This window comes from Mchenga conophoros, linkage group LG10 (genome assembly GCF_057382185.1).
Source record: "Mchenga conophoros isolate Kocher_MC1m ecotype Shallow Benthic linkage group LG10, M_conophoros_male_GT1.1, whole genome shotgun sequence".
NCBI classification, from domain to species: domain Eukaryota; kingdom Metazoa; phylum Chordata; class Actinopteri; order Cichliformes; family Cichlidae; genus Mchenga; species Mchenga conophoros.
In genome coordinates, this window is record NC_140535.1 from 15,078,491 (window position 1) to 15,106,455 (window position 27,965).

General features: G+C 40.4%; 4 protein-coding genes across 4 annotated transcripts; 3 read left to right on the forward strand and 1 right to left on the reverse strand.

Annotated features, from left to right (window-relative positions):
* The first annotated feature begins 143 nt into the window (after positions 1 to 143).
* Positions 144 to 8,826, forward strand: LOC146565530 (short transient receptor potential channel 2-like). The gene is made up of 14 exons (XM_085288699.1): positions 144 to 205; positions 408 to 459; positions 985 to 1,677; positions 1,765 to 1,965; positions 2,058 to 2,222; positions 3,334 to 3,508; positions 3,590 to 3,790; positions 3,910 to 4,072; positions 4,163 to 4,255; positions 6,055 to 6,247; positions 6,355 to 6,482; positions 6,582 to 6,654; positions 6,779 to 6,896; positions 7,373 to 8,826. Exons 2-14 carry the CDS (start codon positions 445 to 447, stop codon positions 8,251 to 8,253), a joined length of 3,099 nt encoding a protein of 1,032 aa, XP_085144825.1. The 5' UTR covers positions 144 to 205; positions 408 to 444; the 3' UTR covers positions 8,254 to 8,826.
* A 362-nt stretch (positions 8,827 to 9,188) lies between these two features.
* Positions 9,189 to 15,531, reverse strand: LOC146565531 (ribonucleoside-diphosphate reductase large subunit-like). The gene is made up of 19 exons (XM_085288700.1): positions 15,317 to 15,531; positions 14,509 to 14,597; positions 14,216 to 14,393; positions 13,385 to 13,485; positions 13,235 to 13,294; positions 12,659 to 12,698; positions 12,407 to 12,569; positions 12,179 to 12,320; positions 12,005 to 12,088; positions 11,747 to 11,908; positions 11,568 to 11,647; positions 11,286 to 11,487; positions 11,028 to 11,177; positions 10,721 to 10,942; positions 10,554 to 10,630; positions 10,330 to 10,465; positions 10,144 to 10,239; positions 9,843 to 10,031; positions 9,189 to 9,753 (listed from the first exon to the last, which is right to left on the reverse strand). Exons 1-19 carry the CDS (start codon positions 15,333 to 15,335, stop codon positions 9,562 to 9,564), a joined length of 2,382 nt encoding a protein of 793 aa, XP_085144826.1. The 5' UTR covers positions 15,336 to 15,531; the 3' UTR covers positions 9,189 to 9,561.
* A 1,619-nt stretch (positions 15,532 to 17,150) lies between these two features.
* rnf121 (ring finger protein 121) lies at positions 17,151 to 24,574 on the forward strand. Its single transcript, XM_085288701.1, has 9 exons — positions 17,151 to 17,306; positions 18,737 to 18,774; positions 19,439 to 19,580; positions 19,916 to 20,070; positions 20,192 to 20,299; positions 21,587 to 21,707; positions 21,785 to 21,918; positions 22,654 to 22,755; positions 23,296 to 24,574. The coding sequence occupies exons 1-9, from the start codon at positions 17,229 to 17,231 to the stop codon at positions 23,414 to 23,416; spliced, it is 999 nt and encodes a 332-aa protein (XP_085144827.1). The 5' UTR covers positions 17,151 to 17,228; the 3' UTR covers positions 23,417 to 24,574.
* Positions 24,575 to 24,736: 162 nt separating this feature from the next.
* LOC146565533 (interleukin-1 receptor accessory protein-like) lies at positions 24,737 to 27,939 on the forward strand. Its single transcript, XM_085288702.1, has 5 exons — positions 24,737 to 24,790; positions 24,870 to 24,911; positions 24,991 to 25,053; positions 25,138 to 25,267; positions 25,364 to 27,939. Exons 1-5 carry the CDS (start codon positions 24,766 to 24,768, stop codon positions 25,512 to 25,514), a joined length of 411 nt encoding a protein of 136 aa, XP_085144828.1. The 5' UTR covers positions 24,737 to 24,765; the 3' UTR covers positions 25,515 to 27,939.
* Positions 27,940 to 27,965: the final 26 nt, after the last annotated feature.

Here is a 27,965-nt window from a genome sequence, read left to right on the forward strand (position 1 = left end):
TAAATGTTTAACTTGCAGCTCCTTGTTTTTCCCACTGCTCCTCACAGCTCCTCTGGGAGAAATGGTGACAGCTGCTGTGTGTTCAGCAACAGCTGCCTTAATTGTGCCATGGTGCTGTTTCCAATTGAGAGACCGGAATTAATTTCTGTTTGAATGCAGTCACAGTTTGGTTTGGGCCCAGCCAAGCATAAAGTACTTTGAACCGGTAACATTTTAATTGGCCTAGCCCCGAGGGCCTTTGAAATTTGTTATTGAGTTTGTGTACGTTGATTTTTCAGTAGTCAGCCGATAGCACATGATCAGAGGACTACGGAGTTCTCAGTTCTCCTCTTTTGGAATTATTGTGCCAATCTGCCAATATCTTCATCCCTGAAGTTTCAGTGAATCTGCTTCTGTTTTCGATTTAGAGCCGCCTCTCGAAATCGTGTTGTTTTGTGATTGGGAATGGAAAAACTAACGGTAAGGAGATTTTTATTGGCTCGTGGCTTTTATTTGTTATTTGATATGAAAAAAGTAGTTGCGGGTTAATAAAACAAAAACAAAAAAGCAAGTCTAACCCTACTGTGCTTCATATAAACTGGAACAGCTTTAAAAAAATTAATTGGAATTCTTTGTTTTACTAATGTTTGTGTTCATATATGTCATGCATTTCCAAGTCAAATCTTTCCCTATTTGCATGTTCTTTTATTCCTAGTATATCTTGCTATTTTATCAAAGGATCAGTTGAATCGTGTATTTGGCCTCAGTGCCAAAAAAATCTTGACAGAACAGAAAAGCTTACCCTCAGACCTTTGTTCACTTTGTAAGCCTTGTGGTTAAAGCTTTCAAAGTCTATTTTAAGCAAACCATGATTTTTTTCCCCTCAAATCTAACTGAGTAATTTTGTTGTCTAAACATAATCAAACAGCATAAAATGGTTTAAAATCAAAGACTTCGAGTGTGTGAATCTGAGACTGCTGCTGACTTTCCCGGTCTGTCCTGCAGCCAGAGCAATGGCGAGAGATTATGAGCAAGAAGATGCGGTTCTCTCCAGCGCTCATCAGTGCCATTCAGGAGGGGGAAACAGCGCTGCTGTGTGGACTCTTGAAGACAGGTGACGGCATTACCCGTCAGCTGGATGAGTCTGAGGATCGTCAGTGGAGGGAGGCCCTCAACCTCTCCATCCGCTTGGGCAACGAGGATGCCATGGACGCCCTCCTGCAAGGAGTCAAGTTTGACTTCCGGCAGATTCATGAGGCTCTGCTAGTCGCCGTGGACACCAACCAACCCATAGTGGTGAAGCGTCTCCTGGACCGCTTGGATCAGGAGAAAGGGAACAAGATGGACGTACGATCCTTCTCTCAGGCCATATTTGATCGTTCTGTTGACAACTCTCAGTTTGCCCCTGGTGTGACCCCTCTGACTTTAGCCTGCCAGAAAGACCTGTACGAGATTGTTACCATGCTCACCCAGAAAGGCCACGTCATCCCGTGGCCACATAAGATCTCCTGCGCCTGTTTGGAGTGTTCTAACGGCCGGCAGTATGACCTGCTGAAGTTCTCCCTGTCTCGCATCAATACTTATCGTGGCATTGCCAGCCGTGCCTACCTGTCCATCACCTCTGACGATGCCATGCTCACCGCCTTCAGTCTCAGCAGAGAACTCCGTAAGCTGTCACAGAAAGAGCCAGAGTTCAAGGTCTGAGGAGATTCATAGTTATCCCTGCTCACTATTCATTACGGGTGTCTCTGTTGCTTCTTGACTTATGGTTAATTTCTCCTACAGCCTCAGTACCTGAGCCTGGAGCAGATCTGTCAGGAGTTTGCCGTGGAGTTGCTGGGCATGTGTCGCAACCAGAGCGAGGTAACCACTATTTTGAACAGCTGTGGAAATGAAACTCAGGATTCCTTGGGTGAACAGGCCTTTGAGGAAGGAATCCCCAGCCTATCTCGCCTGCGGCTTGCAGTCAATTACAACCAGAAGCAGGTAGCTAGAATTAGAAACTGATGCCAACCAAAGACAAGTAAGATAAGAAACAATCAATTCCTGTCTTCTCTGTTTCTCTCTGTTTGTGGCAGTTTGTGGCGCACCCAATCTGTCAGCAGGTTCTGTCCTCTATCTGGTGTGGGAAACTGGCAGGCTGGAGAGGTAGCAGAACGGCCTGGAAGCTGTTTGTCTCTATGGGAATCTTTCTTACCATGCCCCTTCTTTGCCTTGCCTACTGGATTGCACCAAAGTCAAAGGTCACACACTCTGTAGTAGCAGGTTGATATTGGATGTACATAAATATGTCATGTGAGGTTAGGGATGGGTATCGTTTAGGTTTTATCCGGTACCGGTGCCAAACCGGTACTTTTGAAACTGTGCCGGTGCTTAAACTGGTGCTTAAAGAATGGAGAACACAAAATTGGTCCAAAAACCTCTCATGTTCAGCTGGGTTTTTTTGTAAAAAGATAACAATGTTAGCCTTTTCTGCAGCTATGGGGCATATATGGTATCACTCTTGGCTGCAAGCAGTGCTTAAACAATGGAAAAAACATAAACTTTGTCCAAAAACCTCTCATGTTTAACTGTTTTCCACTTTTTCTTTGGTCATTTTAGCCTTTTTGGCCAGGGTGAAGGGAGTATCTGCCATCAAACAAGAAGACAGCCGCATGTAGCTATGATGATGATGATGTTTGCTAGTTCACCTTACATGCATTAATGTAATAACATGGTTAGCTTACTCAACGTAAATTACACACGAACAACATTAAGCTACTCACGCAGAGAAGAGCGGCTGCTGCTGCCATCATCATCCGTCATCATTTCTGCTACACTGGCAGGGCTAGGGGCCAGGACTCTCCTCTTCGTGTTTTTGGGGGACATTGCTAACTGCGGGTCCGATAACAGGCACCACACCCGCAGTAGATGTGCAGCAAGCTATCAAATACGGCGCATTTCTCGGCTTTAAAAAAAAACCCGCTATGCATCGCCAGGTGTTTCATGAGATTTGAGGTGTTACCTCCTTTGACAGTATCGGCTTAAAACACTTGTTGCAGGCTGCTGAGTTTGCATATTTTGCTGTGAAGTACAGCCAGACTTTTGACTGCTTTGCCTTGGACATTTTTAATCTGTAGCTCTGCTCTAAAAGAACGTACGTACCTGGCCCCGCCTACTATCCTCGGAAACGTAAAATGATTGGCTAGAATCTAAAGTGTATCACAGCTCAGGAAAAAAAAAGCACCGAAATGTGCGCTGCTTTTCGGTCTGGTTACTACCGTTTATGTCAGAACCGGTGCCATGGATACCGGTACCCATCCCTATGTGAGGTATTATTTCAATTTTAAGTTGACTGTGTTGTTTGTTCCCCAGCTGGGAAAGCTAGTAAGAATTCCTGTGATCAAGTTTCTTCTTCACTCTGCATCCTACCTGTGGTTTCTCATTACATTACTTGGGGAATCGATAACCATGGAGCTATATCAGGACACATTTGCTTCCCGGCAGCAGAACCTTCTGCACAGCTCCTTCCACATGGTGTGGGTGGTCGGTAGGTGCACTTTCTCTAGTTTTAACTTTTAGACAACAGCCATTAGATGTGAACAGGGTTTGGATTGTCTGTTTCTTAAAGGATTCTTCTGGTATGAGTGTAAGGAAGTGTGGATCGAAGGGGTTCGGAGTTACTTCCTAGACTGGTGGAACTGCTTGGACGTGATGGTGCTCAGCATGTACCTGGCATCTTTTGCGTTACGTGTGCTTATCTTGCTCAAAGGTTTCTTCCTCTGCCATGATCATGATGGCACAGAGGAGTGTGTCTACTTCACCCAGACTTGTAAGGGGAAAAAAAATCATTCATCCAAAATGAATGTCACAAATCTCAATGCTCAATTGTTTTTTTTTTTGTTTGTTTGTTTGTTTGTTTTGTTTTGACTCTGTGAAATTGTCTTGCAGCACGTGACAATTGGCACCAGGAAGATCCTCAGCTGATTGCCGAGGTCCTCTTTGCAGTGACCAGCATGTTAAGCTTCACACGGCTGGCATATATCCTGCCAGCCCACGAATCTCTGGGAACACTACAGATCTCCATTGGAAAGATGATTGATGATATGATGAGGTCACTTACATCTGATTCCTTATATTTTTACATCTGAATATACAGAACCAGAATTATGTCAATGTTTCTTTTCTGTTTGTTTGTTTTTAGATTTATGTTCATACTGATGATCATTGGCACCGCCTTCCTTTGTGGCATCAACAATATCTATGTTCCTTATGTCATTTCTCCAAATCTTGGCAGGTAAGACTAGAGAGAGTTTGAGAGACTTTTACATCATCTTTTCTGAAGGCAGTAAAAAGTATTTCTAATTTAAATGATCTACAGAAATGTAGACTAGCCCTTACAGTTAATATCTAAGCTCTCAAAGCTTGTTAATAATATGGGATAATGGGTTTTTTTACTCTATTTTTGAAGCTTAAGTTATCAGGTGATATCTTCTGAAAAAGTGCTAAGTTGCGCATAAATGAAATACAATAATTTCTCCAACTAAAACCTGAACACAGACTTCCTGTCAATCTCAAAGGAACTCATACTTATCAAGCCACATACACTGAATGTAAAGTGTACACACCTCTGTTGAAATACCAGTTTTTGTCATTGAAAAAAAAAAAGATCCAAATAAATCATTTAAAAGTGTTTCCCACTTTTCGTGTGACCTATAACCAGTACAGTTCAATTGAATCATCTGTTAGGGAAGGGAGTCTACCAGCATGCTACATCTTGACTTAGTTGTCCACTTTTGTCAGCTTCTGAGGGCCTTTCTTGTGCACAACCATCTTCAGGGTAATTTCTACTAGTGAAGCCATTATCTTTTTGATTTGCATGCTTAGAGTCATTGTCATGCTAAAAAGGTAAAATTCCTCTTCAGCTGTCTGGTAGACTCCAAAAGGATTTGGGTCAAAAGCGACAGGTGTACAAAGCTGTAATTACCTCCACCTTGACTAAAGCCCCGGTTTCAGCTAAAGAAAAGCAACCTAAAAATGATACCACCACCGTGCTTCACTGTGGGTATGATGTTCTATTGGTGATGCATAGGAATTATTTTTGTACCAAACATACCAAACTTTATCAGAAAAGGCTTCCATTTTGCAACCCTACACCATAGTCCAGACATAAGGAGAACACTGGATATTGTTGTCACATGTAGTAGACAACAAGGACTTGCCAGTACTGGAGCTTCAGCTCTTTTAGTGTTGCTGTAGGTCTCTGGGCAACTTCTCTGACCGGTTTACATCTCGTCTTTTCGTTCATTTTGCAACAAAGTCCAGTTCTTTCCAGTGTAATTAGTGTCCTATTTTTCCCTCTACCTTTTGATGGCTGTCTTCTCTGTTCAATGAAATTTCAAATATTGTGAAAACATTTTTTGTACACTTCTTGCAACTGATACCTTTCAACAGTGAGATCCTTTTGAGGCTTTGCCCTTTGCAACCCATGGCTTTGGCTGAAGCAGGCAACTGAGTAAATCTCAGAGAAATCCTCTTAGGACAGCTGAACTTTATTTGGGATTAACCAGAGTCTCCAATTGATGGCAGCTATGTACCCAAGAAGACTCCAAAGATGCTTCAAAGTCCTAGATTATCAGTGTACGCAACAAGCCTATTGTACTTTTGTAGTGTATATTTTCCCTAACAGATTTGTTTTCCAATTGAATTGTACAGGGGACATACTGTATACCATTAAAGGTGGGAAAAATTGTATTGATTGCATCATGAAAACCCCCCCAGCATTTTACCATTGGTGTGTACACTTTCTGCATCCACTGTTCAGTATATAACATATAGACAGCTCACCGGGGGAGTCACCTGTCATTCAAAATACTCATGTCCCATAAAAATGCACAACTTAACTCTTAAAACAGATGAGTTATAAAAAGATTCACCCTTTTGTTCTGCACATCTTGGCAGTTTTGGGTAATTGTCACAAAGGCTTTATTGTTCAACCCCCTGATATTATAGCTTGATTATAACTTGTCTTGTTTTTTTTTAAAATAAAATAAAACAACCCTCACATCATGCCTGTGCCTTTCTTCACTTTCACAGGTTTAATGAGACCTTCCGCTTCCTATTCTGGACCATGTTTGGAGTTGTAAACCAGGAATATGTGGACATGCCAGAGTTTGTGTTGGCAGAATTTGTAGGAAGGGTCCTGTATGGCATCTTCACTCTTGTCATTGTCATTGTACTTCTCAACATGCTTATTGCCATGATAACAAACTCCTTTCAGAAAATTGAGGTAAAGAATTACCATCCTCCTGTGTAACGTCTACAAAAGCTCCCCCCCCCCCCCCCCCCTCCCCTTCTGGGATGCGCACTGACTGATGTGCATTTATTTTAATTCAGGATGACGCGGACGTTGAGTGGAAATTTGCCAGGTCAAAGCTGTACCTCAGCTACTTCAGAGAGGGCCTCACTATGCCTGTGCCTTTCAACATCATCCCCTCCCCCAAAGCCATTTTTTACATCCTAAGGTGAGCTGCAAAAATACAGATTTTAAACTAGAAAAACAGCCTTTTATTCTGATTTTTAAAAAATGTTTTAAATATATATTTTTAAAAATTCCATTCAAGGGGCATCTTTAGACGAATCTGCTGCTGCTGCACTTGTTCCTCTGAGCAAAAATATCCCCCCATAGCCTCTATAGTAAGTGTGTATGAATTGGATTTTAGTAAAAGAATATATTATCTTTTACATTTTACTTAATATATGTTAATTATACTCTATATGGCATTTAACATGTTTTATGCTATCTGTATTCTGTAAAAAGTCCAGTGATAAGGGATCTGAAGATGGCCAGTTATCGTACCGTCAGCAGGTGATCACGGCACTGGTGCAGCGCTACATTGAGTCAGCTCGCAGGGAGTTTGAGGAGACCAAGAGGAAAGGTAAAGACTCTTTCAGTAAGCACTTGATTCGTTTTTGTAGAGCGGATATACCCTATATGGAAAAAGTATTGGGCCACACCGCTTAATCTTAAGTTCAGGTGTTTTCAGTTCCATTATCACAGGTGTATAGAATCAAGCATCTTGGCATGCAGTCTGCCTTTACAAACAAAAGAGGAAATAATGGATCATTCTAAAGAAGTCATTGTGCCAATGATCTGCTGACTCAGTAACACCAGAGCTCCAAACCTTCTCTTACATTAACATCAGCACAAAAGCTTCATTTTATGGTCAGGCACCTTTTGTTGATCTAATGTTTCAGTCCATATAGTGTGTAATTTGACTTCCTGATATTCTATAAATCAGCTCTATGATTTTAGCAGGTTTTCTTCTTCTTTTTTAAGCACTGATTTCAGTTTTAAGTAAATTATTAATCATTAAAAAGCTTTTGGTGTGACTAAAGTGTTTTCTTCCCTCAGATATTGGAAATCGAATGACTGAGCTGAGCAAAGCGGTCGCCAGGATGCACAACGATCTGAAAGTCGCCCAGCAGTACGCAATGGACGATGGAAACGATACAAGCGATGCACCGACCAAGAATGGCTCCTCTGTACTGGGGAAATACATCATTGGTGCCAAGAACAATTTCAGAGGTTTTACCACCAGACAAGATGACAAATGCACAGATCTTAAGGTGACTGTGCACAGCATTGAGGAAAAGCTGGATAAAGAAAAGTTTGAAGCACAGATGGAATCAGACATTCAACAGAATGAGGTGGATGAATGTAGAGACGAGGGACAGTTTCCTGACTCTGTTGTGGTGAAAATGGAGGAAGGCCGAGCTCAGGCTGAACAAGAGGAAAAGAAGGAAATTAACTCAGATGAGAAGGAGAAAGCAGCCAAAGGTGAAATTAGTGTAAATAAAGTGAAAGAGGAGAAGAAAGGAGGAAACGGTTTTACTAACACAGAAGAAACGTTGAGTGACGAGGCTACGGATGAAGAGGCAGAAACCCTAAATGAAGGAGGGATGAACAAGGAGGGAAGAGTGCCGGATGAACACATGACCTCTGCACATGCCGAGAGCATCGAAGTGAGTGACGAAAAGATAGAAACCCAAAAAATAATCTGCAAGTTCAATCACATTGAGCTGCAAGAAAAAAAAGCAGCACAACCGAGCTGGATGAAGGGAAGAAAGCCTGAGCATAATGTAGCAGAGACGCCTCACAATGAGAAGAGCAATGAAAAACCTGAAATGAAGAAAATGATTCCTTCACCTACAGGAAGCAGCAGCTCCCAGGACACGGGCTTTGGTTCCCAAGAAGGGGAAGAATCGATCGATGGCACACCAGTGAGACCTTAACCTTTGAGGTGACCTTGCTGCCTCTTTGGTCACTTTATGCAATATCTGACAAAAGTGCAGTTGATCAGAGTTTTGAGATGTCCACTTTTTCCCCATGTCTTAAAAAGTAAACAAAGGATCAGCAGAGAAACTGTCAGTTTGCATGCAAGATATTTTCCACTACCTAAAAACATTTACTTTAATCCATTCATCTTTAGATTGCCAAACATTTTGTCATGTAGTCTATTTCTAAGCCCAAGGATGAAAACTGCAGAGGCTTGCCAGCAATGCTTTAGACCTTCTTCATACCTTTAGAAAACCCCTCTTTAAATGTCTTGCAGTTTTTGTGCAGATCAAACAAAGTATAGTTGAAAGTTTTAATAAATGAGCTTTAAGGATGTTTGAGTGCAGATGTGTGTAGCAGCTGTAGCTCTCTGGATACCTGTGCACAAACTTGGAAATGTGTTTCTCAAAACCCAGAAGCTTCTGAGCTTGTTTTCATCTCCCAAGACTATTCCATTTCATTTAGGTTGTTAGTTATTTATCAGACAGACTGCTGTTAAAGTTTTCAATTTACATTCATTGAAATAAAACTCTGTCTTAAAGTGTCGCCTCCTTTTATTTCCATCAGGCAGCTAACCTATACCCGTTGCTACATTGTGACAATACAGGTCTCAGCTTGCTTTATACATAATACTCCCATGAGGTCTCAGGCAGGAACACACTGGCTCATTACTTCATCACCTGCAGCAGCATCGGTCCCATGGCACATATCCAAACTCTTGCACTGGAAAATCACCTTGGCTTATAACCTTTTCTATCACAATGTCTCCTTAAACTTTGTTTTTGTTCTCATCAGCCCAACTTAAGCCCAGCGCTGCTGTCCAACAGGTTTTGATGTCCTGTAGCAAAATCCAAAACTTGTATGCAGTATCTTTAAAAATAATTATGCTGAATCTCAGAGCATGGATAATATTTTATTTTCCATTCATTTAAAATGCAGGTCAACCTGAATTCATTAGTATGACCCACCTGAAGCTAAAAGAAATATTAATTCATTAAAACCTATAAATTCTATACAAAACACGCATGCAATGCTTCATGATGTAAAAAAAAAAAACCCCAAGAAAACAGAAAAAATGTTTTAAAATCCAAAAAAAATATTAAATTATGAAAACTGTAAATATTTGTAATCTGAAGACATCAGCATTTATAAACCACATGTTACATCTTATACAGATAAAAAGCACCAAGTGTTTCAAAAACAGGTTTAAGTGGCAAAGCTGAGGTGATTTAGTAATGCGATTGTCTGAGCGTAGCAAACTTCATTTAAGAGCCACACATCAGGCATTCGTCTTTGTTTGCTAAGGAACAGACCATGGCTGCGGTATTGCGCTCTTTGGTCTCCTCCTTCACGCTCTTAGCCGATTGGCCCTCCTTCAGTTTCTCTTTGTTCAGGGTGAATTGAATAGGGTTGGCAGCAGGCTTTGTCCGCAGGTAGTACATGCCAGTTTTCAGGCCCTGTGGAGGGAGGAAAAAAAGGGAAGGTTTCAAACACTGGATATTTCTCCATTTCCACCTCAACCATGAATCAGTTGGTCTTAACTTACCAACTTCCAGCCATAGAAGTGCATGCTACTAAGTTTTCCATAGTTTGGCTCAGCAATGTGAATGTTAAGCGACTGGCTTTGGTCAATGTATGCACCACGATCTGCTGCCATCTTGAGGACCGTCTTCTGGGAGATTTCCCACACAGTTTTATACAGCTGCTTCAGATCATCTGGGATCTCATCAATGTTCTGAAAAGAAGAGGGACAAATTCACATTTTATTTGTTCTCCACAAGTGAAGTTGGGCTTAATTATAGGAACAATTGGAGCAGTGAAATGGAACAACTGAATAAGCCTTTTACCTGGATGGATCCATTATGAGCTATGAGCTGATTCTTCATATCCTCGTTCCACAGTCCTCTTTCTGTGAGGTCTTTCAGCAGGTGAGGATTCACAATCTATAGGACAGGTTGAAAACACACATAGTAGCCTTGCCTTTGCTGTGCACATGTCTTAACACACAGTCGGCAGATGCATTCAGCACTCACCTGAAACTCTCCTGAAAGCACCCTGCGGGTGTAGATGTTGCTGGTGTATGCCTCAATGGACTCATTATTACCCAGGATCTGGGCAGTGGATGCTGTGGGCATTGGGGACAAAAGCAGGCTATTCCTCACACCATGCCTGAGGATGGACAGGAGTAAGAACTATGGCCACCATTTATGGTTAACGTGAGCAGTAAATTGAAAACCAGGCATTCAGGAAAACTTACTTGGCAATCTTCTCCTTTAGTGCTTTCCAGTCACATAAATCTGTTGGAGTCTTATTCCACATTTCATACTGAAGAATCTGAAAAAACAAACGTGTTTGTTAGGTTTTGATCTCAAACTGCTAAAATGTATCCCAGGATGGTTTTGAGACACTCTGATATCTACTCACTCCTTTGCTGACAGGAGAGCCGGGGTAGGTTTCATAAGGGCCAAGCTCTGCTGCCAACTCACAACTGGCCTCCAGGGCAGCGTAGTACATGGTCTCAAAGATCTGAATGTTGAGCAACTGGGCCTCTGGGCTTTCAAACGGATAGCGCATGAGGATAAAAGCATCAGCCAGACCCTGCACACCAATTCCAATTGGCCTGTGACGCTTGTTAGACCTTTCAGCCTGAAAAGAGGGACAGAGAAGTTATGTTTACATAGAGCTTATGAAACCCAGCTGCATGGCTACAACACCAGAAAGGAAGTCATACCTCAGGCACTGGGTAGTAGTTTATATCGATAATCTTGTTCAGGTTCTTGACAATGACTTTGGTAACAGATGCAAGTTTCTTGAAGTCATAGGTCTTTTCTGGTGTAACGTACATGTTGACGGCGATGGAAGCCAGGTTACACACTGCAACCTGAGTTAGGAGAACAAACCAAACTGAAAACAAGTTCTGACAGAATAATACACATAGTTGTCCCAAAAAGCTAAATTTGTTGTGACCAGTACATCTTTTACCCCTCACCTCATCTTTGCTTGTGTACTCTACGATCTCTGTGCACAGATTGCTGGATTTGATGGTGCCCAGGTTTTGCTGATTACTCTTTCTGTTGCAGGCATCCTTGTAAACCATGTATGGTGTACCAGTTTCTGTCTGCGACTCAATGATGGCGTACCACAGCTGCTGAGCCTTCACCACACGCTTAGCCCTGCCCTCCTTCTCATATCTGAAAACCAAGACCATCATTGGGACAGGTTAGCACTGGGGGAAAAAAAAAAAAAAAGCTGTTTGTTGTGCTGATCTTACCGAGTGTAGAGCTCCTCAAACTCCTCCCCCCAGCATTCGTCCAATCCAGGACATTCACTGGGACACATCAGAGACCAGTCCTACAATCACAGCAGAAGGATAAGATTTGTTCACCATTTAGGAAAAAATAAAACCCTAAAGTCAACTCTGGCCAGCATGGAGTTCCCCCCAGTAATCACCTGATTGGTTTCCACTCGCTTCATAAAAAGGTCTGGGATCCACAAGGCGAAAAACAGGTCCCGCGCCCTCTGCTCTTCTTTACCCGTGTTCTTCTTCAACTCCAAAAACTCGAACACATCAGAATGCCACGGCTCGAGGTACATAGCGAACGCCCCAGGCCTCTAAAGTACACAAAAACCAAGCCATGCGATTAGCACCATTTTATTTACACTGTTGTTACACATCTTCCATAATTTATGGGAAAATCTCATCTTTACCTTGTTGCCACCCTGGTCAACATAACGTGCTGTGTTGTTGTACACACGAAGCATAGGAACCAGCCCGTTGGAAGTGCCATTAGTCTTTAAGAAACAAAACAAACACGCACCACTTTAAGTAAAAAACAAAACACATTTGTATAAATGAAAGCAACTCGTCAAAATTTTACTCACCCCAGCGATGTAGCTGCCTGTAGATCTGATGCAGCTAACTGCCACTCCAATACCTCCAGCTGATTTTGAGATGAGCGCGCACTGCTTCAGTGTGTCATAAATACCATCAATGCTGTCATCTATCATGGCTAGCAAGAAACAACTGCAGAAATCCAAACAAAGTATATTAGGTGGAAAAATCCCCACAGTATCAGAGAGTATCAGCACCCTCAATTATAAATTCTTTACCTGGACAGCTGGGGCCTGTTGGTGCCAGCGTTGAACAGTGTAGGAGAAGCGTGAGTGAACCACTTCTCTGACAGCAAGTTGTAGGTCTCAATGGCTGCATCAATGTCACCTTTATGAATCCCGACTGACACTCTCATTAGCATGTGCTGGGGTCGCTCGGCAACTACAGAGAAAGACATTAAATAGTTAGTCCCTGATGGCCTGCACCCATAAACATGCTTATCAATAAGTTGTAGGGAATTTAACTCTCACCTTTGCCATTAATCTTCAACAAATATGATCTCTCAAGAGTCTGTTAGAGAAAAAAGCACAAATTAGATTCATAATCATAGTGTATGTCAGAGAATAAAAAAAAGGGGTGAATACTAGTGATGTGCGATACCACTGATTTCCTTTCCGATCCGATACCAAGTAAAATTCAGGGTGGTGTCGGTGATACTGATCCGATACCCATACTCTGTACAAAAACTTAATCTTTCATTGCATTTCATAATACAATATATAATTGTATTATGTAATTGTAATAAGAACATAACCATATTGCTTCATAATGATTAGAGGACATCAGACAACTTGTTTTTATTGCTTAATAATGCAGAATAATCATATAGAAATAAAAAAAACTGACATTGTGCGCTATACTGATACTGACAAACTTTGACACAAACTTTGACGACATATTTTGCAGCTGAAAAACTGGGATAAACCACAGTGTTGGTAAAATATTCTGCATAATGCAACATGTTAAACATTGCAAAAGTATCGTATTCTGGTAATATGTGTGTCTAATGGACAGGATGTTAAATGTAGGGTAAAATGAGAAATTACCTTAAACCCGAAGAAGTTGTAAGAGAAATCTCTGTCGTAAATGATTGACGAGTTGAGGCGCTGCAAAAAATTGAGGAAAATGTGTTAAAAAGCTTCACCAAACCTTAACTGTGAGGAGACGAACAAAGGATAAAATCAAACCCCACTTACAGCCTTGTTTTCAAGAACAATGTCCAGCGTCTCCTTGGAGATCATAGGAGAGTGACGTTTATTTAAAGGGTTGATATAGTTGTAGAGGTCTTCCATAACGTCTACACAAGCAAAGAGGAATGTCAGTTCAATATTAGTGCTGATTATTTAAGTCTTCCTAAAAAGCTAAGCAACTTCCTGTGTGCAGCATTATTAGTTACTACAAAAGATGTGCACCAGGGGGTGTTATAGTAGACTACAGGTGCTATGATTTCAATGTAAAGTCATACCTATAGATACATTTCATGAAATGCACAGAAATTCAGGAAGTTGGTGCAGAGCAGGGGTGTCAAACATAAGGCCTAGGGGCCAGAATCGGCCCAGAGAAGATTTTAATCTGGCCCACTGGATGGTAATGCATAGATTTTGACTTTTAATTATAATTTCAGAAGTTTTGCAGTGTTTCTTAATGATAAAGACTCTACTGCTATTCATACTACACCAAAGTAATTTTTTAAAAAGATAATTAAATGACATAAAACTTTCCACTATAGGACTTTGTCCTTTGAACTACCAGAACTTTTTTGTGCGTGTCATTTTTTAGATTTATCATGTAGTTTCACTGGTCCAGTCTACTTAAGATCAAAGTGTCAGAGTATGGGAAACCACGCAAACACGGGGAGAACATGCAAACTCCACACAGAAAGACCCCGGCCTGATGTTGGAATTGAACTCAGGACCTTCTTGCTGTGTGGCAACAGTGCTGCCCCACCATGCTGCCCCACCGTGCCACCAATTTCTAATCTCAATGAGATTTTTAACCTGGATAAATAAAGGACTAATGAAACTCACCACTGAATACTTTCTTGGTCTCTTTGTGCAGGTTAGATACAGCGATGCGTGCAGCCAGGACTGCATAGTCTGGGTGTTTGGTTGTGAGAGTGGCAGCAGTCTCTGCTGCCAGAGTGTCGAGCTCCACTGTGGTGACTCCACTGTACAAACCCTGGATCACCTTCATGGTAATCTGGGCCTGCGGAAACACAAGATATCAGCTTTTATATTAATTCATCACCTGACCTTTCTTTGTCTCTCTCTCTCTGTCTTTTTTTTTGGGGGGGGGGGGGGGGGGGGTGTTAGCAACTTACAGGATCCACAAAGTCACAATTGAGTCCATAACAAAGCTTCTGGACCCGAGAAGTGATTTTATCAAAGGAAACTGCCTCAGGGCGTCCATCTGAAAACCAAACAAACAAAAATAACACAAATTTAATTCAGTAGTCTTCAAACTCCTTTGGTCGTTTATCTGAAGTAAAGTATCCTAGCTAGTTAATATAACTTAGTCTTAAACACACCGCATATCACCGTCTAATTGACTCTCCTGCTCAATTTATTCCCCCAGTTTACTCATTAGCTCAGATGAGGCTCCCAGTGATCAGCTGCCCAACCATTTAGTGTCAACAAAAGGCAACACCTCGCTGCTGCTGCTGCGCGCCAAAAAAAACAGATGATAAAAACACGCCAAAAGCGCCCTCCCCACACACACATCTGTCACAGAGGGAAGCCTGTGGACATGGTGTAAAACAAATTTAAAATTTCAGCTGTCCTGCTTCTATTTTTAATACAAATGTTACATATGTAAATAAAGAAGACCAAAACAACATAAGAAGCCGGGGGAAAATTAGCAACCGGTTCTGTCCGCTTCTTCTGCCCTTTCATAACTCGGGAGTCTTTGTTTGGCGTTTCGACGGAAACACCACACAAAGAAACAAAAGCACCTTTAACGTGTATTTAACACACATGCACACAAAATATGCAATGTTTCGTTGTGCTATTAATATTTACTGCAACGTAAATACATTTCAAGGCTTCCCCCTCCCACGACTGTACCAAAGCCGGTGACCGGGTTTGCATCAGCCTCTTTGATAATGGAAGTATTAAAGTTAGCTACAGTACCTCGTTTGATAACATGCATGATGACAAATGAAGCGGCGGGTCTCCTCAGAAAGCAGGTGCTGTTGGTATCTTCTCAGCTGGATGCTGGAAACGAGCTAAAGAAACTGTGGCGCAAAGTAGCTAACAACAAGCTTATAAACCCTGTGAGAACAATCAAGCATCACAGCAGAATCTCAAACTGAGCGCGCCAAAGAGCCCGAAGTCAGTTACACCAAAGTGTGTCAGTCGCTCAGCCAATCACACGAGACTAATAGGCTTCTAAACCAATCACGTTCGTCCTTTTACGTTTTCCGGTGACCTCTTTCCGGACCAAAAATCTGGCGGGATGCAACAGTAGAACATGCAATTATGTTTCTACAACAGGACTGGCTCGTCCGTGCAGTTTGGCGACGTGTTTATAAACGTCTTGAAAACCAGAAACAAGTTGTAACACCGAATTTCATATTTATATGTGCCACAAGCATAGCTCTAGGAAATCTACATCTGCCTTTCATAGTCATATGCGGAATACGGCTGTATAAATGTGTGGCCGCCCCTGGCGTGCACACTCACAACAATGGCTGAGCGCAAACAGAGTCCTGTGTGGACACGTTGTTGTGGCAACACCACTGACGTCGTCAAACACCTCGGAGTAAATCACATCACAGAATATGATAAGCTTATGTTGAGGCGAACTGAAGAGGACGACAGGGACAGGTGCTGCTAGGGCGAGACAGACGTCTCTCGCAGAGTCCTTTAGTGCTGCAGGCAGGCAACATGCTCAAATAGCGCACAACGTCAGTTTTTTTTTATTTCTATATGATTATTCTGCATTATTAAGCAATAAAAACAAGTTGTCTGATGTCCTCTAATCATTATGAAGCAATATGGTTATGTTCTTATTACAATTACATAATACAATTATATATTGTATTATGAAATGCAATGAAAGATTAAGTTTTTGTACAGAGTATGGGTATCGGATCAGTATCGCCGATACCACCCTGAATTTTACTTGGTATCGGATCGGAAAGGAAATCAGTGGTATCGCACATCACTAGGATTGACACGATTTTAAATGAGTTTGTCAGAGGGACAGCTCAGGTTCAACTTTTTGGAGAGGCAAGGTTGAGGTGGTTTGCACATGTGCAGTGGACGGATGTTGAAGATGGACCTACCATTCAAGAGAAGAGAAAGACCACATAGAAGATTCATGAATGTAGTGAAGGAGTACGTGCAGAGAATTGTGTGTGACAGAGGAGTATTTGTATATATGCATCCATGCAGGGGGGCTGGAGCCAGCTGTCTCAGGGCGAGAAGCAGGGTACAACTATGGGCAATTTATAGTTTCCAATTAACCTATCCACCACTAACTGCATGTCTTTGGACTGTGCATATTTTTTATACATTTACTTGGGTAGCTTTGTTCTATTAATTTTGATTTCTATTTTTTAATTATCTTTTTTTTAAACAATTGTATTACATTTATTTTGTCATATCATATTTCAGTATTTAGTACCCGTTTTATTTCAGTAAGCTATATACTAGTCTACTAATTTAAGCAGGTCTGTTATATGTTGCGTTGAACGGAATTTTTAACTGCTGTAAAAACTTGTGGGATTATCTGTTCTTATCTTATTTAATCTTTGCTTATCTTATCTAATCTTCAGAGCAAATTGCTACACAATTATAGCGTTAAAATACAGGGCGCCGTCCAAAAAACACCGTGTAGATGTGGGGAAAATTTTTACGGTGACGACCTGAGACTTTCAAACATTAACTATGACTTCAAGAGGGAACAACAAAAGGCTAAGCTAAAAATTCTGAACATGTCCCGCCCTTTATTTTGAAGGAAGAAAAACATCCAAGACCGGATGTGCCCGGTTTTTCGCTAATGCTAATGTACCCGGAACGATAAAGCAGCACTCCGAAGATGGCCGGGGTGTTTGAGGTGGAGGTTGATGGTGTTGAGCACGATCATGGACTGGAGCATCACGATGAACCGAACCAGGTGAGAATAACGGACCGTTCTGAGGTATTGTGACAATAAAACGGATTTATGATGTGGTGTATTACTTGCTGCTAACCCAACTGCTACTCCTGGGCTTAGACTCCGGTAAGTAGCTAGCTGCTTGTTAGCCATATTTTACTGAGCAGAGGTGTGTGTATAAAATGCTCTGTTCTGTTCACTGGTCAAAGCGACAGTGCAAGCGTAAAAGGACTCTTTTTTCCAACTGCCAAGCTAATTATTGTTAGTTACTTTCATGTGACTAAAGTAGCACCAAAGTTTACTTATTTTTATAAAAAAATACTGTATTTCATACGAGATTTGTGCACTCGCGATTGTTTGATCTGAGCTGTGAGATATGTGACCGTCTGAATTAATAACCCTACAAATAAAGCTGATGTGGCTGTTGGGGGTCAAAGGTCACCAAATGCATTAGCCGCGACAAGTCAGACAGAAGAAAAGACTACATCACTTCCTGTGGGATTTCAACATTCTGGTCAAACCTAATCGAGCTAGATGCTAAACTAAATAAGGTCACGGTGTAAACCGAGTCCGTGATAAAAGCTCTCAAAGTCTGAGATGTGAAGAGCAGGTGGTAGGAGGCAGAACATTTACTGTGATGCAAAAGTGGCATCACAACCTGAAATAAATCCCAAAGAGGTCTTTATATCCGTCACTGATGAGTTCACTCTATCTATCTATCTATCTTTCAGTAGGAACTTTAATGTGGCACACTGACCTATTTTTGTATTACATCTTAGTATGTGCAGTGAAAAACAACACGTAGATGAGCTAATCTGTTAAGTGAGTAAAATGCAATGACGCTAATGATTGGCAGGCATACCTAAAATGTGTTGTTTTCATGGTAACAAGGTATAAAAGGTAAAAACTGATTTTTTTTTTTTTTTTTTACAAGGAACATCGTACTATATGGATGTGAGCCCTTAAATGTGTATTTGTGTCTGTTATTCATATACCATATTTAGCAGATGATAAATAGAGGAGTCATCAACAGTTCTTTGTTTTGAATACAGGGATAGTAGCTTAACAAGCTCAACAACATGGGAGGGACTACCGGTTAATCATGCCAGTGTTCTTGTTGTTTAAATATAGATATTTCAGGATGCAATTGCCTTATATCTTGCTGCTCAACCAAACCTAAATGTTTCAGTCCCATTACAGTTTTTTTTTTTTTTTTTAGCTGCTCTGTAATTAGTATGCAGCGTAAGATCTTGGGGTTTGGAGCCAACTGTGTAAAAGGTGAAGCAAATGCTGCAGTTTGGTGGGATTGACTTGTTTTATAGGAGTTTTAAAACGATTCTGTGATCAGTGTGCACACTATCATATGTCCCAATTTAAAAAAAGAAGGATGTAATTTCATGCAAGCTTTTAGTTTGATAATTTGTTACTTATTTTTCTCTCTCTTTCTTTAGTATGATTTGTCCAAGCTTTCACCAGAAGAGAAGTGGAGGTTAGTGTCTTTGCCATGCATGTATACATTTTCCTAATATGATTCTGGATTCTTTGGCCATTATTATTATTATTATTATTATTATTATTATATTTTAAGGGATTGAAAAATCAGATATTGATTGCAAATATTTTTACCCATATCTCCAAAAGTTGATTCTGTTCATCTGGACGTCGCGTTTCGTGGGAGAAACGTTTCGTCACTCATCCGAGTGACTTCTTCTTTTATCCATACAATGTCTTATAGTTGTGTTGAAAAGAGAAGCAGCATAATGTAATAATGCTGCTTGACTCAGCATGACTATCTGGTTAGCCGTGATGCATACACTGCTACAGACAGTGCTGAGACTGTTGTACACAGTGCAGTCAGAGGTGTAATTTATCTTTTGAACAAACTATCAGGACACCATTTCTAAATTACTCATCCCTCTTTTTTTGGATATCTTTTGCACTCTTTAAAAAAAAAAAGATATTGGACATTATACTCTCATCCATCTGCTGACCCATATCAAGGGGTTGACTAATCTGTATAACAAAATGTTTTGTACTTGAAGATGTAGAGTTGATCTTGGAACAGCTTTTACACATTAATTCAAGTTTTGTTTAAGGCATCGCAGTCTAATCAGGCTTGCCAGTTGCTGAATTAAGTTTGTGTTTTTCCACAGGATGGAGCATGCAAGAATGCATGCCAAACACAAAGGCCATGAGGCCATGCACGCAGAGATGGTGCTGATCCTCATTGTTACCCTGGTTGTCGCCCAGCTAGTCCTCGTGCAGTGGAAACAGAGGCATCCAAAGTCATACAATGTAAGGCACAAAAGAAACACTGATAATTTGGCAATTGTTCAGTTTGAATTAACACAGTTTTGTGTGTGTGTGTGTGTGTGTGTGTGTGTGTGTGTGTGTGTGTGTGTGAGAGAGAATGGGAAGTGAAAGTGTACAGTAAATGCTGTGGTTTTTATGGTTTCTTAGTTGTCATACATAATTCCAGTTAAACCTGTTTTCTCAAAGAGAGATCCTGTAATTTCTTATTTTCTTCCACATCATCAAAAATTTGAAGTTATATGTTTTTGTGTTTGCACTGTCTGATGGTAGTCAGGACTGCATGAATATTCTAACGCACACACTTTGCTGTCTTGTAGTTGGTGACTTTGTTCCAGATGTGGGTAGTTCCTCTCTACTTTACTACCAAACTTCACTGGTGGAGGTTCCTGACCACGTGGTTTATCTTCTCTGTAATCACAGCGTACATTTCCTTCCGTGCTACCCGTAAGCCACTGGCCTGCACCACACCGAGGTAAAGCCATTGTTTACACTCACACGTTCCTGTAAATATACCCATTCCTCTCTCTGTGTGGGAACAGAATTGTCAGGAAAATTTCCTGATATATTCTGATTCAACTTTTTTGTTTGTGTAGGTTGGTGTACAAGTGGTTCCTCCTCCTGTATAAAATCAGCTATGCCACGGGAATAGTTGGCTACACTGTCGTCATGTTTACACTTTTTGGTATTAACCTAATATTCAGGTATGTATTGCACATTAGTTCAATTTTTTAAAAATGTCAGTGAATGTCAATCTACTGCAATTAAAACCCTTCAATTGGGAGACTATAGAAATATTTTTTCAGTGAAACACATTCTGAGGTTCTGTGATAGGTTGGATGCATCCTCTAGCACTTGGCTGCCACTAGATGGCGCTGTTTTCCATATTACGAGTTCTTTCCTCCTTCGTACTTGTCCATCTATGTGATTTGGTTTTTTGCTAATTTATGAAGTAAAGTACTTGATGTTGCACACACTGCGATTAAATTTTTTTTCCAGCGTAACTGAGAGCTGAGAGTATTACAAGGAGAAGCTTTAGTGAAAAGTATCTGTTTACTTGACTGACTACTTTGATGATGATTTTACCATTCAAAATCTCTCTTTCATTAAACCTGCCTTTTTTAACAGGCCTCACGTGTGCAGTGGGGGAAATAATTATTTGAGCCCTTCCTGAGTTTGTTCATTTTTTTTGTAATTGAGACTGAATGAGCACCAAAAACCATTAAAACACACATTACAAAAGTTATACATTGATTTGTCCTTGAGTGCAATAAGTATTTGGTCCTGTACCACGCAGGCAGAATTCTGGCTCCCACAGATTGACACTGTGCCCATGTTCCACACAGATTAGTCAATCAATTACAGACACTGACTTACTATCTGGAGGCTTCACCTTCATGCTTTGCATGAGGATCAAATACTCATTTCACTCAGTGACAGACTCAGTGGCTGAGGCCAGTTTACTTTTAAGGTAGTGCATTTTTGTTTTTGGTTTATACTCTGTCCTCTCCATTAAAATAAAAATACTACCATAAGAATTAGTGACTGTTCATTTCTTTGTGAGCAACTTAAACCGGGGATCAAATAATTATTCCCGACACTTTATGTATAAAAAGGTGAATTACAACTGTCAGTTGATTCGTTTTATAGTACAGTGCTTTCATAAAATGTAATTTTCAGTTTGAAAACGTCATATTTTGTCTGCTCTGTTTCACTGTTATCACTGTTTATGGTTTGATGTTCTGGGATCATCATAAAAGGATAGATTTCTAACAATTTTTAATTTTAGCTTGGTGAAATATAGTGATTTATTTATTTATTTTTAAACAGAGGGGGGAAAAAAGCCACAGTAAAACAGAAAATTGAAATTTTATAGTCTAGTCTTTCATGCAAAATGTAAAGCATTTGCCCGTCTTATGGAGCAAACTGAACTTCAGGTTGAATAACAACATTATCAGTCAGATGATTTCAGTACTGTGTTCTCTGTCCAGGATAAGTCCAGAGGATGCCATGGACTTTGGTGTTTCACTTCTCTTCTATGGACTGTACTACGGGGTCCTGGGAAGGGACTTTGCAGAGATGTGTGCGGACTTCATGGCTTCAACCATTGGGGTAAATGCGCAAATTTAAAACTGTATATTTTCTCCTGGCTGTAACCTAAAATTTAATGTAGCTTTTCCCTCCCGCAGTATTACAGTGCATCTGGCATGCCAACCAAACACCTCTCAGACAACATCTGTGCTGTGTGCGGTCAGCCCATCCTTGTCGATGTCAGTGAGGAAGGGATCATTGAGAACACATATCGATTATCTTGCAACCATGTGTATCCTTCCTGTGACATTTACTGACACATTTTCATGCCTTTAATGGTTACCGCTGAAAGAGAAGTTCAGGTGCGTGATGGAGAATTCTGTTGGTATAAAAGGTATGTCGTGGGTTGACATGGAACTACACTGTGTACTCAAATTAACAGCTTAAAGAGGAATTGCCAGGGTTTACCTGACCTTTATGCCAGACTGTTGATGTCTCTGTTACTTCCCCAAGGATCTGTTGTGTGTTGTAAATGATACACAGTGCCATTTCACGATTTTTGTTTTGTTTGTTTGTTTTGGATCAAGTTTGACACGTTCCTTGATGTATTCTTTATAGGAAATCAACTTTCTATTTAAAATGCTGTTTAAAATTTACCTCTATCTTATTTCCTTACAAAAAGATGTGATCAAAAATGCATTATCCACACCTGAAGATTATTCTTTTATTACACATAAAAGCAACACCAGGTTTAGATAAAAAAACAAAAAACAACACATATTTGCAAAGTGAAATGTAATTATTAATTAATAGTGCAGTACAAGTGTCTCGCCCTACAGTGCAGTGCTATCTGTAGTTAAACTAGCGCAGGAAATTATCCTTTGTCCTTAAATTGTACTATTGTTTTGTATAAATAATTTAGTATCAGATGAATGTTGTCCTTTTGACTGGTATTAGAGCATTAATGTTGGATGAATGTTCAAAGATCTCCGAGTATTAAGTATTTGAGCCTTAACTCCAAATCCAGGTTCCATGAATTCTGCATAAGAGGATGGTGTATCGTCGGGAAGAAGCAGATGTGTCCGTACTGCAAAGAGAAGGTGGATCTGAAGAGGATGTTCAGTAACCCGTATCCTTTTTATTCTGGGATTTTGTCTGCATTAGTTACATTTTTTTTAAACTAAATATTGAATGATTCCTGAATTAGTTGTAATTTCAAAGATTCTAATGAAATAATAACTTTCTGCATAAAAATGCTGACAAAAACAGACCCTGTGAAGATTTTGAATTTACTTTTAAGTCCAAAACTAAGTATGACAGATGAGATCTGACAAAGCACTGAAACCTAATTATGCCAAGTCACAGCGTGTGTGTGTGTGTGTGTGTGTGTGTGTGTGTGTTTTCCAGACTGCTAAGTACAGGCTATTTCAAACAAACAAAAGCAAAGCATAAATTGTATACGAGGTTCCTGTTCCTTTTTGTGGGTTGGAAAAACACTTTATATAACTGACAAATACATGTTATATATAATTAATGATTTCTCAGGAGCTAATGAAGATTTCTGCTTCCTTGCGTTATCACTGTGGTTACATGTTGACCTCTTGTTCTCCATTTATTTATCATTTCTGATTGTTGTCAAGGGTTATTTCCTTAACCATTTCTATTCTAGCTGGGAAAGACCGCACGTCATGTACGGACAACTTTTAGACTGGCTTCGGTACTTGGTGGCCTGGCAACCTGTTATTATTGGATTTGTGCAAGGTATCAACTACGTCCTGGGTCTGGAGTAGCCGGCAAAAACCGGCAGAAATGGACACGCATACCATGTGGAGAAGATTATGCACTGGCTCAAAAAGACTGAGGGCCTAACATTGAACTAAAACACCAGTTTAAAAAAAAAAAAAAGTGTCTATACTTTTTGTACATATTTATAGGCACATATCTGTATTTGCAGTTTATTTGAATTTTCTTAGTAACCTAAAATTGGATGTGTGTCTCATTTTCCCAGGATTTGATTGGTCTGTATCTCATGGCCTAGTAAAGCGGTTTTTGAAATCATTAGAGGGTTTTTTTTTTACTAATTTATGTCTTAAGTGTTAAAAGGTTAAAGGATCATACTGGAATGTGTCATCCTTGTGTCTGATGGTTATCAAACATGAGTAATAAGTATTTCCTCTGGACTCCTAAATATATGAACACTATATTAACAGACATTAGTTTCGCATCTGCTTTAGTTGCAATTCCTGCTTCACATCGGTCACGTATTTTGACCACAAGTGGCACCAGTTTCATAAGGGCCTGTCATATGCCTCGTGGAGCCAAGTTGTAATCATATGTCAGAAAGTACTACTCATATTGGTAAGAACGGTACCTCCTACATTTACGATGGAAATTCTAGTGTTACTGGAATCCATGATGTCCTCTTTTAGGGAAACACCAATCTTTAGCCAAGTAGTAACAGAGTCATTCTGGTTTGACCTTTATCCAGTGTCTCAGCATATGTGAGTGCTAAGTTAAATTCCCTTGCATTGTCTTGGTGTAGCAGAGATGATGATAAGGGAGGCAAATTTAAGTCAAAACTGTGTGTGGAGAGAAATAAACAATTCAAAGTTATAATGTAACTGAACTAAAATCCATCAAAAGTATTCAAATTAAATTTAAGATGAAAAATATCCCAGAATGATCCTTTAACCGGTGAGCATGCAGATGGGGACGGTCTTATTTTCACGTGGTATGTGCATTATCTTCCATCCTGAAATTTCTGGAAGAGAATGGTTGGTAATCTTTTTGTGGGTACCTGTCAGACTAAATGCATAAAGCAGTTGTTTTAGGGCCCATTTGTGCACCTCACCACCAGCTTAAATGATAAAAGGACTGGGTGTAACCAGACCAAAATATGATCATTTTGTTTTGATCCAGACCGATTAATAAATGTCACTTCGATCATGTGTGTTTTGTCCATATGTCTGCGAGGTAGCATTCACAACCCTCCATAATGTCACAAAGAATTAGTCAGCACATCTCATTTGTACTGTGTGGGTGAAAAGGGAAGTTGAGTTAAGTGCGTGTGTGTGCCCGCATACATATATATACAGTAATCTGAAACACTGGTCAGCAGCAAAAGACTCGAGGAATCGATATGAAGCTCTCATCTGCTGTGAAAGGTAAGGACTTATTATGATACCAAACAGTTTGTTTTTCTTTGCATTATATTCGCTGGTGAACGCTTTGTCTCTCTAACAGTTCTGGGATCTCTGTGTCTGCTGCTCGTAGATGGATTTCCAGGTACAAAATAGTTATGTAATAGAAAAAAGTTTTGTTTTTTTTTGTGTAGTAAGATTTTTAACCTTAGAATGTTTTGCAGTTTCTGAAGATGAATCTCCAGAGATAATTGGACCAGGGTTTGTCCAAATAAAAACTCATCCAGGTAACGCATCAAGCCTCTTTTGATGGGACAGGCTGTGTAGTTGTGAAACCTTTCTTCGATGTATGGATGTGTTCTGCCTCCTAGGTGCACCGCTGGTGCTTCACTGTGATGCGTTTGTAAACTGTGAGGACGATATGACTCTAATCTACTGGCTTGTCAATGACACCTTCCCCGAAGACGCCCCCAGCAGCGACAGGATAAGAGAATCTAATGAGTGAGTATCTTTGTTACAATTACAGTGGAAGTGTACATTAAATTAAAACAATTAAAACAGTCTGTAGCTGGGCTGTAATGGCTGTGTTTTCATTAGATCCACTCTAGAGGAGGGTGCAATCCTTCAGAGGAGTTTGCTGTTGAAGAACATCACATCCGAGGACCTCAAATCCACCTTCACGTGCGTTGTGACAAATGCTGTGGGAGTGGCCCAAAAACACATTAAATTAATATCAACACGTGAATGACTGAAGATAGTAAATGACAACTGTGTAAAAGATCTTGATTTTCTGTCCTCTGCCTTGTGATATAAGTCATGTCTGTCAAGAGTCAACATTGCATGTCAGCATTTTCATGTAATACTTTTGTTTGGCAACTTGTGGATGAACTCTGCTGAAGAGCTGGGGCCTGTTCTTCGTACCGCGCTAAGTGAGTTAGCTGGATTTGATTGTTGACGATTTCGCGTGATCCTGGATCGTTCGGTTCCCCGAAGCCCATCCGGGACTTGCTGTCATAGCAACAGAGCCGTAAGCGTAAACCTGCTGGGGAGCAGGTTTACTTTATGTAAACAGGATTAGATCGCGGCCACGCAGGTATGTCCGCTTCATTTATACGAAAGCAACAGCGATATTCCACCACTGTTTCACCATAAATAAATAACATCAATGTAACTAAAGATAATGCAGCACTTGATCCTTTTATTGATTTCACACAGATACATACAGGTCATTCCCTAAAAAAGGGAAATGTACTATTAACATTCTATTACATGTATGTGATTATTACAGATGTAATTCATATTTCAGAGTAGCAATTGTAAATTACTTCGTGTAATCAAGATGAGAGACCACGGCTATAAAAGCGAAGGTGGATTTGGGAAGCCTGTCGCAGTCATATCCTGTCCGTTTACGCGAGCAACCCATTGCGGAAGGTGCAAGATTGATAAGGAGAGTCCTCAGAATTCAGCGTATATTGCGGGACAGACAGGATCCTTTAGCTCAGCGCGACAGTGTGCTCATAGAGAGATATCGATTTTCCCGTGAGGGTATTATTCACTTAACCAACTTGTTGACGAGGGGGTGCAGGACCACCACCTGTCTTTGTTTTTGCTCTGCCCTTTTCTTGGTTGCTGTTATGAACAAACAAACAGAGTATTCCAGGGTCTCTTTCCAAGAGACGACAAGCAATATAAGTGATAAATATTACCATTCTGTAGAATATGCTTATATTTCACTTTTACTTGTTCCCATGTTCTAGTGGGTCCTGTTGTGGCTCTAATGTGAAAGGGGATATAATATAACATATTATAATATAATATAATGTAATATAATATTGGATAATATGGTGTGATATGATAAATCTACCCTACCGCCTACTGGTGTTGGCCAGAGGGGCCGATGGCGCAATATGGCAGCCTGGCTTCTGTCAGTCTGCCCCAGGGCAGCTGTGGCTACAACCGTAGCTGTCTCCACCAGTGTGTGAATGTGAGAGTGAATGAATAGTGGCATTGTAAAGCGCTTTGGGTGCCTTGAAAAGCGCTATATAAATCCACTCCATTATTATTATTATTATTGAATTACTTACGAGTTTGATTTGTCAGCAACTTTCTGCCAGCCCTCTCTCCTTGCTTTTGCAGCCTTTGCAGTGTTCCCTTGCGTTTTAATTAAACTCTGAAACTCCTGAAATCCCTCACTCAAGAGTTCTTGCTCTGCTGCCGAAAAATACCGAGCGCGCTCCTTCGACATTTTCGCCGACCAATCAAAGGGTTGCCGATCAATGTTTTTACTATCGATGCGTAGCCCCTGTTGGGCCACCCAGTGATCTCACATTACTTCATCCAGCTATACTAATCGTCAACAACAGGTGTGTTCGGGGAACCGGAATAGCGAGCTCAGAGTTAGCGCGATGATTTGGTCTTGGATGTTTCATTTGATCTTGGATGTAGTAAGCGACGTACGAAGCACAGGGCCCTGGTTGGTTCAAAACCTAAACTCCAGTTACGCTCAAAGGTAAAGCAAGTAGCTGCTGAATGCTCTCCTTTGCTCTCCTTTATATCAATCTGACAAACATACAGAGGCGCCATCTGATGTAGCAGTGTTGTGGTCCAGTTGTAACTACACTTACCCACCTTACAGTCATTTAGACGACTGTACCACACAGTGAATGTGTTGAATGTTGTGTCAGCAAACTGTTTTCTATGCCTGTGTACGGTTCCTGTACTTGCTGAAAAAAAATATAGTGAAAATTAAATTTAGATACTTTTAAATTAATAACCATGTTTTCCTTGAGAGTTACTGTTATTCACACTTAGATGTTTGAAATAAGCCAACTGCTCACTATTCCTAATATCTGAGTAAGCATTTCCACCATCTGTGCAGCAGAGGTCAGCAAAGCAGCTTTCTTCCTCAACCTTGTTTTGTTGGGGACTAGATTTAGTTTTGTAGACGCAGTCAACATGCCAATGTCTAAGTTGTGTTTAATCTTTTTTAGATTTATGCTTGAAAGCAGATGTAATTTCTATTGATAAATAGCAGCTCATTTAATTTGATTTGAAGGAAAAAAAAAAAACAATAAAAAAAGAGTTTTACTTAACATTGATTTTGTTCTTGAGTTAAAACTAGTTATCAAATATCACCGGGTCTTTATATTGATATCTGAAGCAGATTCATGAGAAATGTGATTAAAGCTACAGGAGTCCA

Excerpts from the sequence above, each read along its gene's own strand:
- LOC146565531 (XM_085288700.1), bottom strand. Across the intron at positions 12,699-13,234 it reads ACAACTTCTTCGGGTTTAAG|ACTCTTGAGAGATCATATTT; the intron begins GTAATTTCTCAT and ends TTTCTCTAACAG. Across the intron at positions 10,466-10,553 it reads CTAAAGGAGAAGATTGCCAA|GCATGGTGTGAGGAATAGCC; the intron begins GTAAGTTTTCCT and ends GTCCATCCTCAG.
- LOC146565530 (XM_085288699.1), top strand. Across the intron at positions 3,791-3,909 it reads TGTCTACTTCACCCAGACTT|CACGTGACAATTGGCACCAG; the intron begins GTAAGGGGAAAA and ends ATTGTCTTGCAG. Across the intron at positions 4,256-6,054 it reads ATTTCTCCAAATCTTGGCAG|GTTTAATGAGACCTTCCGCT; the intron begins GTAAGACTAGAG and ends TCACTTTCACAG.
- LOC146565533 (XM_085288702.1), top strand. The coding sequence starts at position 24,766 with ATGAAGCTCTCATCTGCTGTGAAAG. Across the intron at positions 24,791-24,869 it reads GCTCTCATCTGCTGTGAAAG|TTCTGGGATCTCTGTGTCTG; the intron begins GTAAGGACTTAT and ends TCTCTCTAACAG. Across the intron at positions 25,054-25,137 it reads CCAAATAAAAACTCATCCAG|GTGCACCGCTGGTGCTTCAC; the intron begins GTAACGCATCAA and ends TCTGCCTCCTAG.
- rnf121 (XM_085288701.1), top strand. The coding sequence starts at position 17,229 with ATGGCCGGGGTGTTTGAGGTGGAGGTTGATGGTGTTGAGCACGATCAT. Across the intron at positions 18,775-19,438 it reads TCACCAGAAGAGAAGTGGAG|GATGGAGCATGCAAGAATGC; the intron begins GTTAGTGTCTTT and ends GTTTTTCCACAG. Across the intron at positions 19,581-19,915 it reads GGCATCCAAAGTCATACAAT|TTGGTGACTTTGTTCCAGAT; the intron begins GTAAGGCACAAA and ends GCTGTCTTGTAG.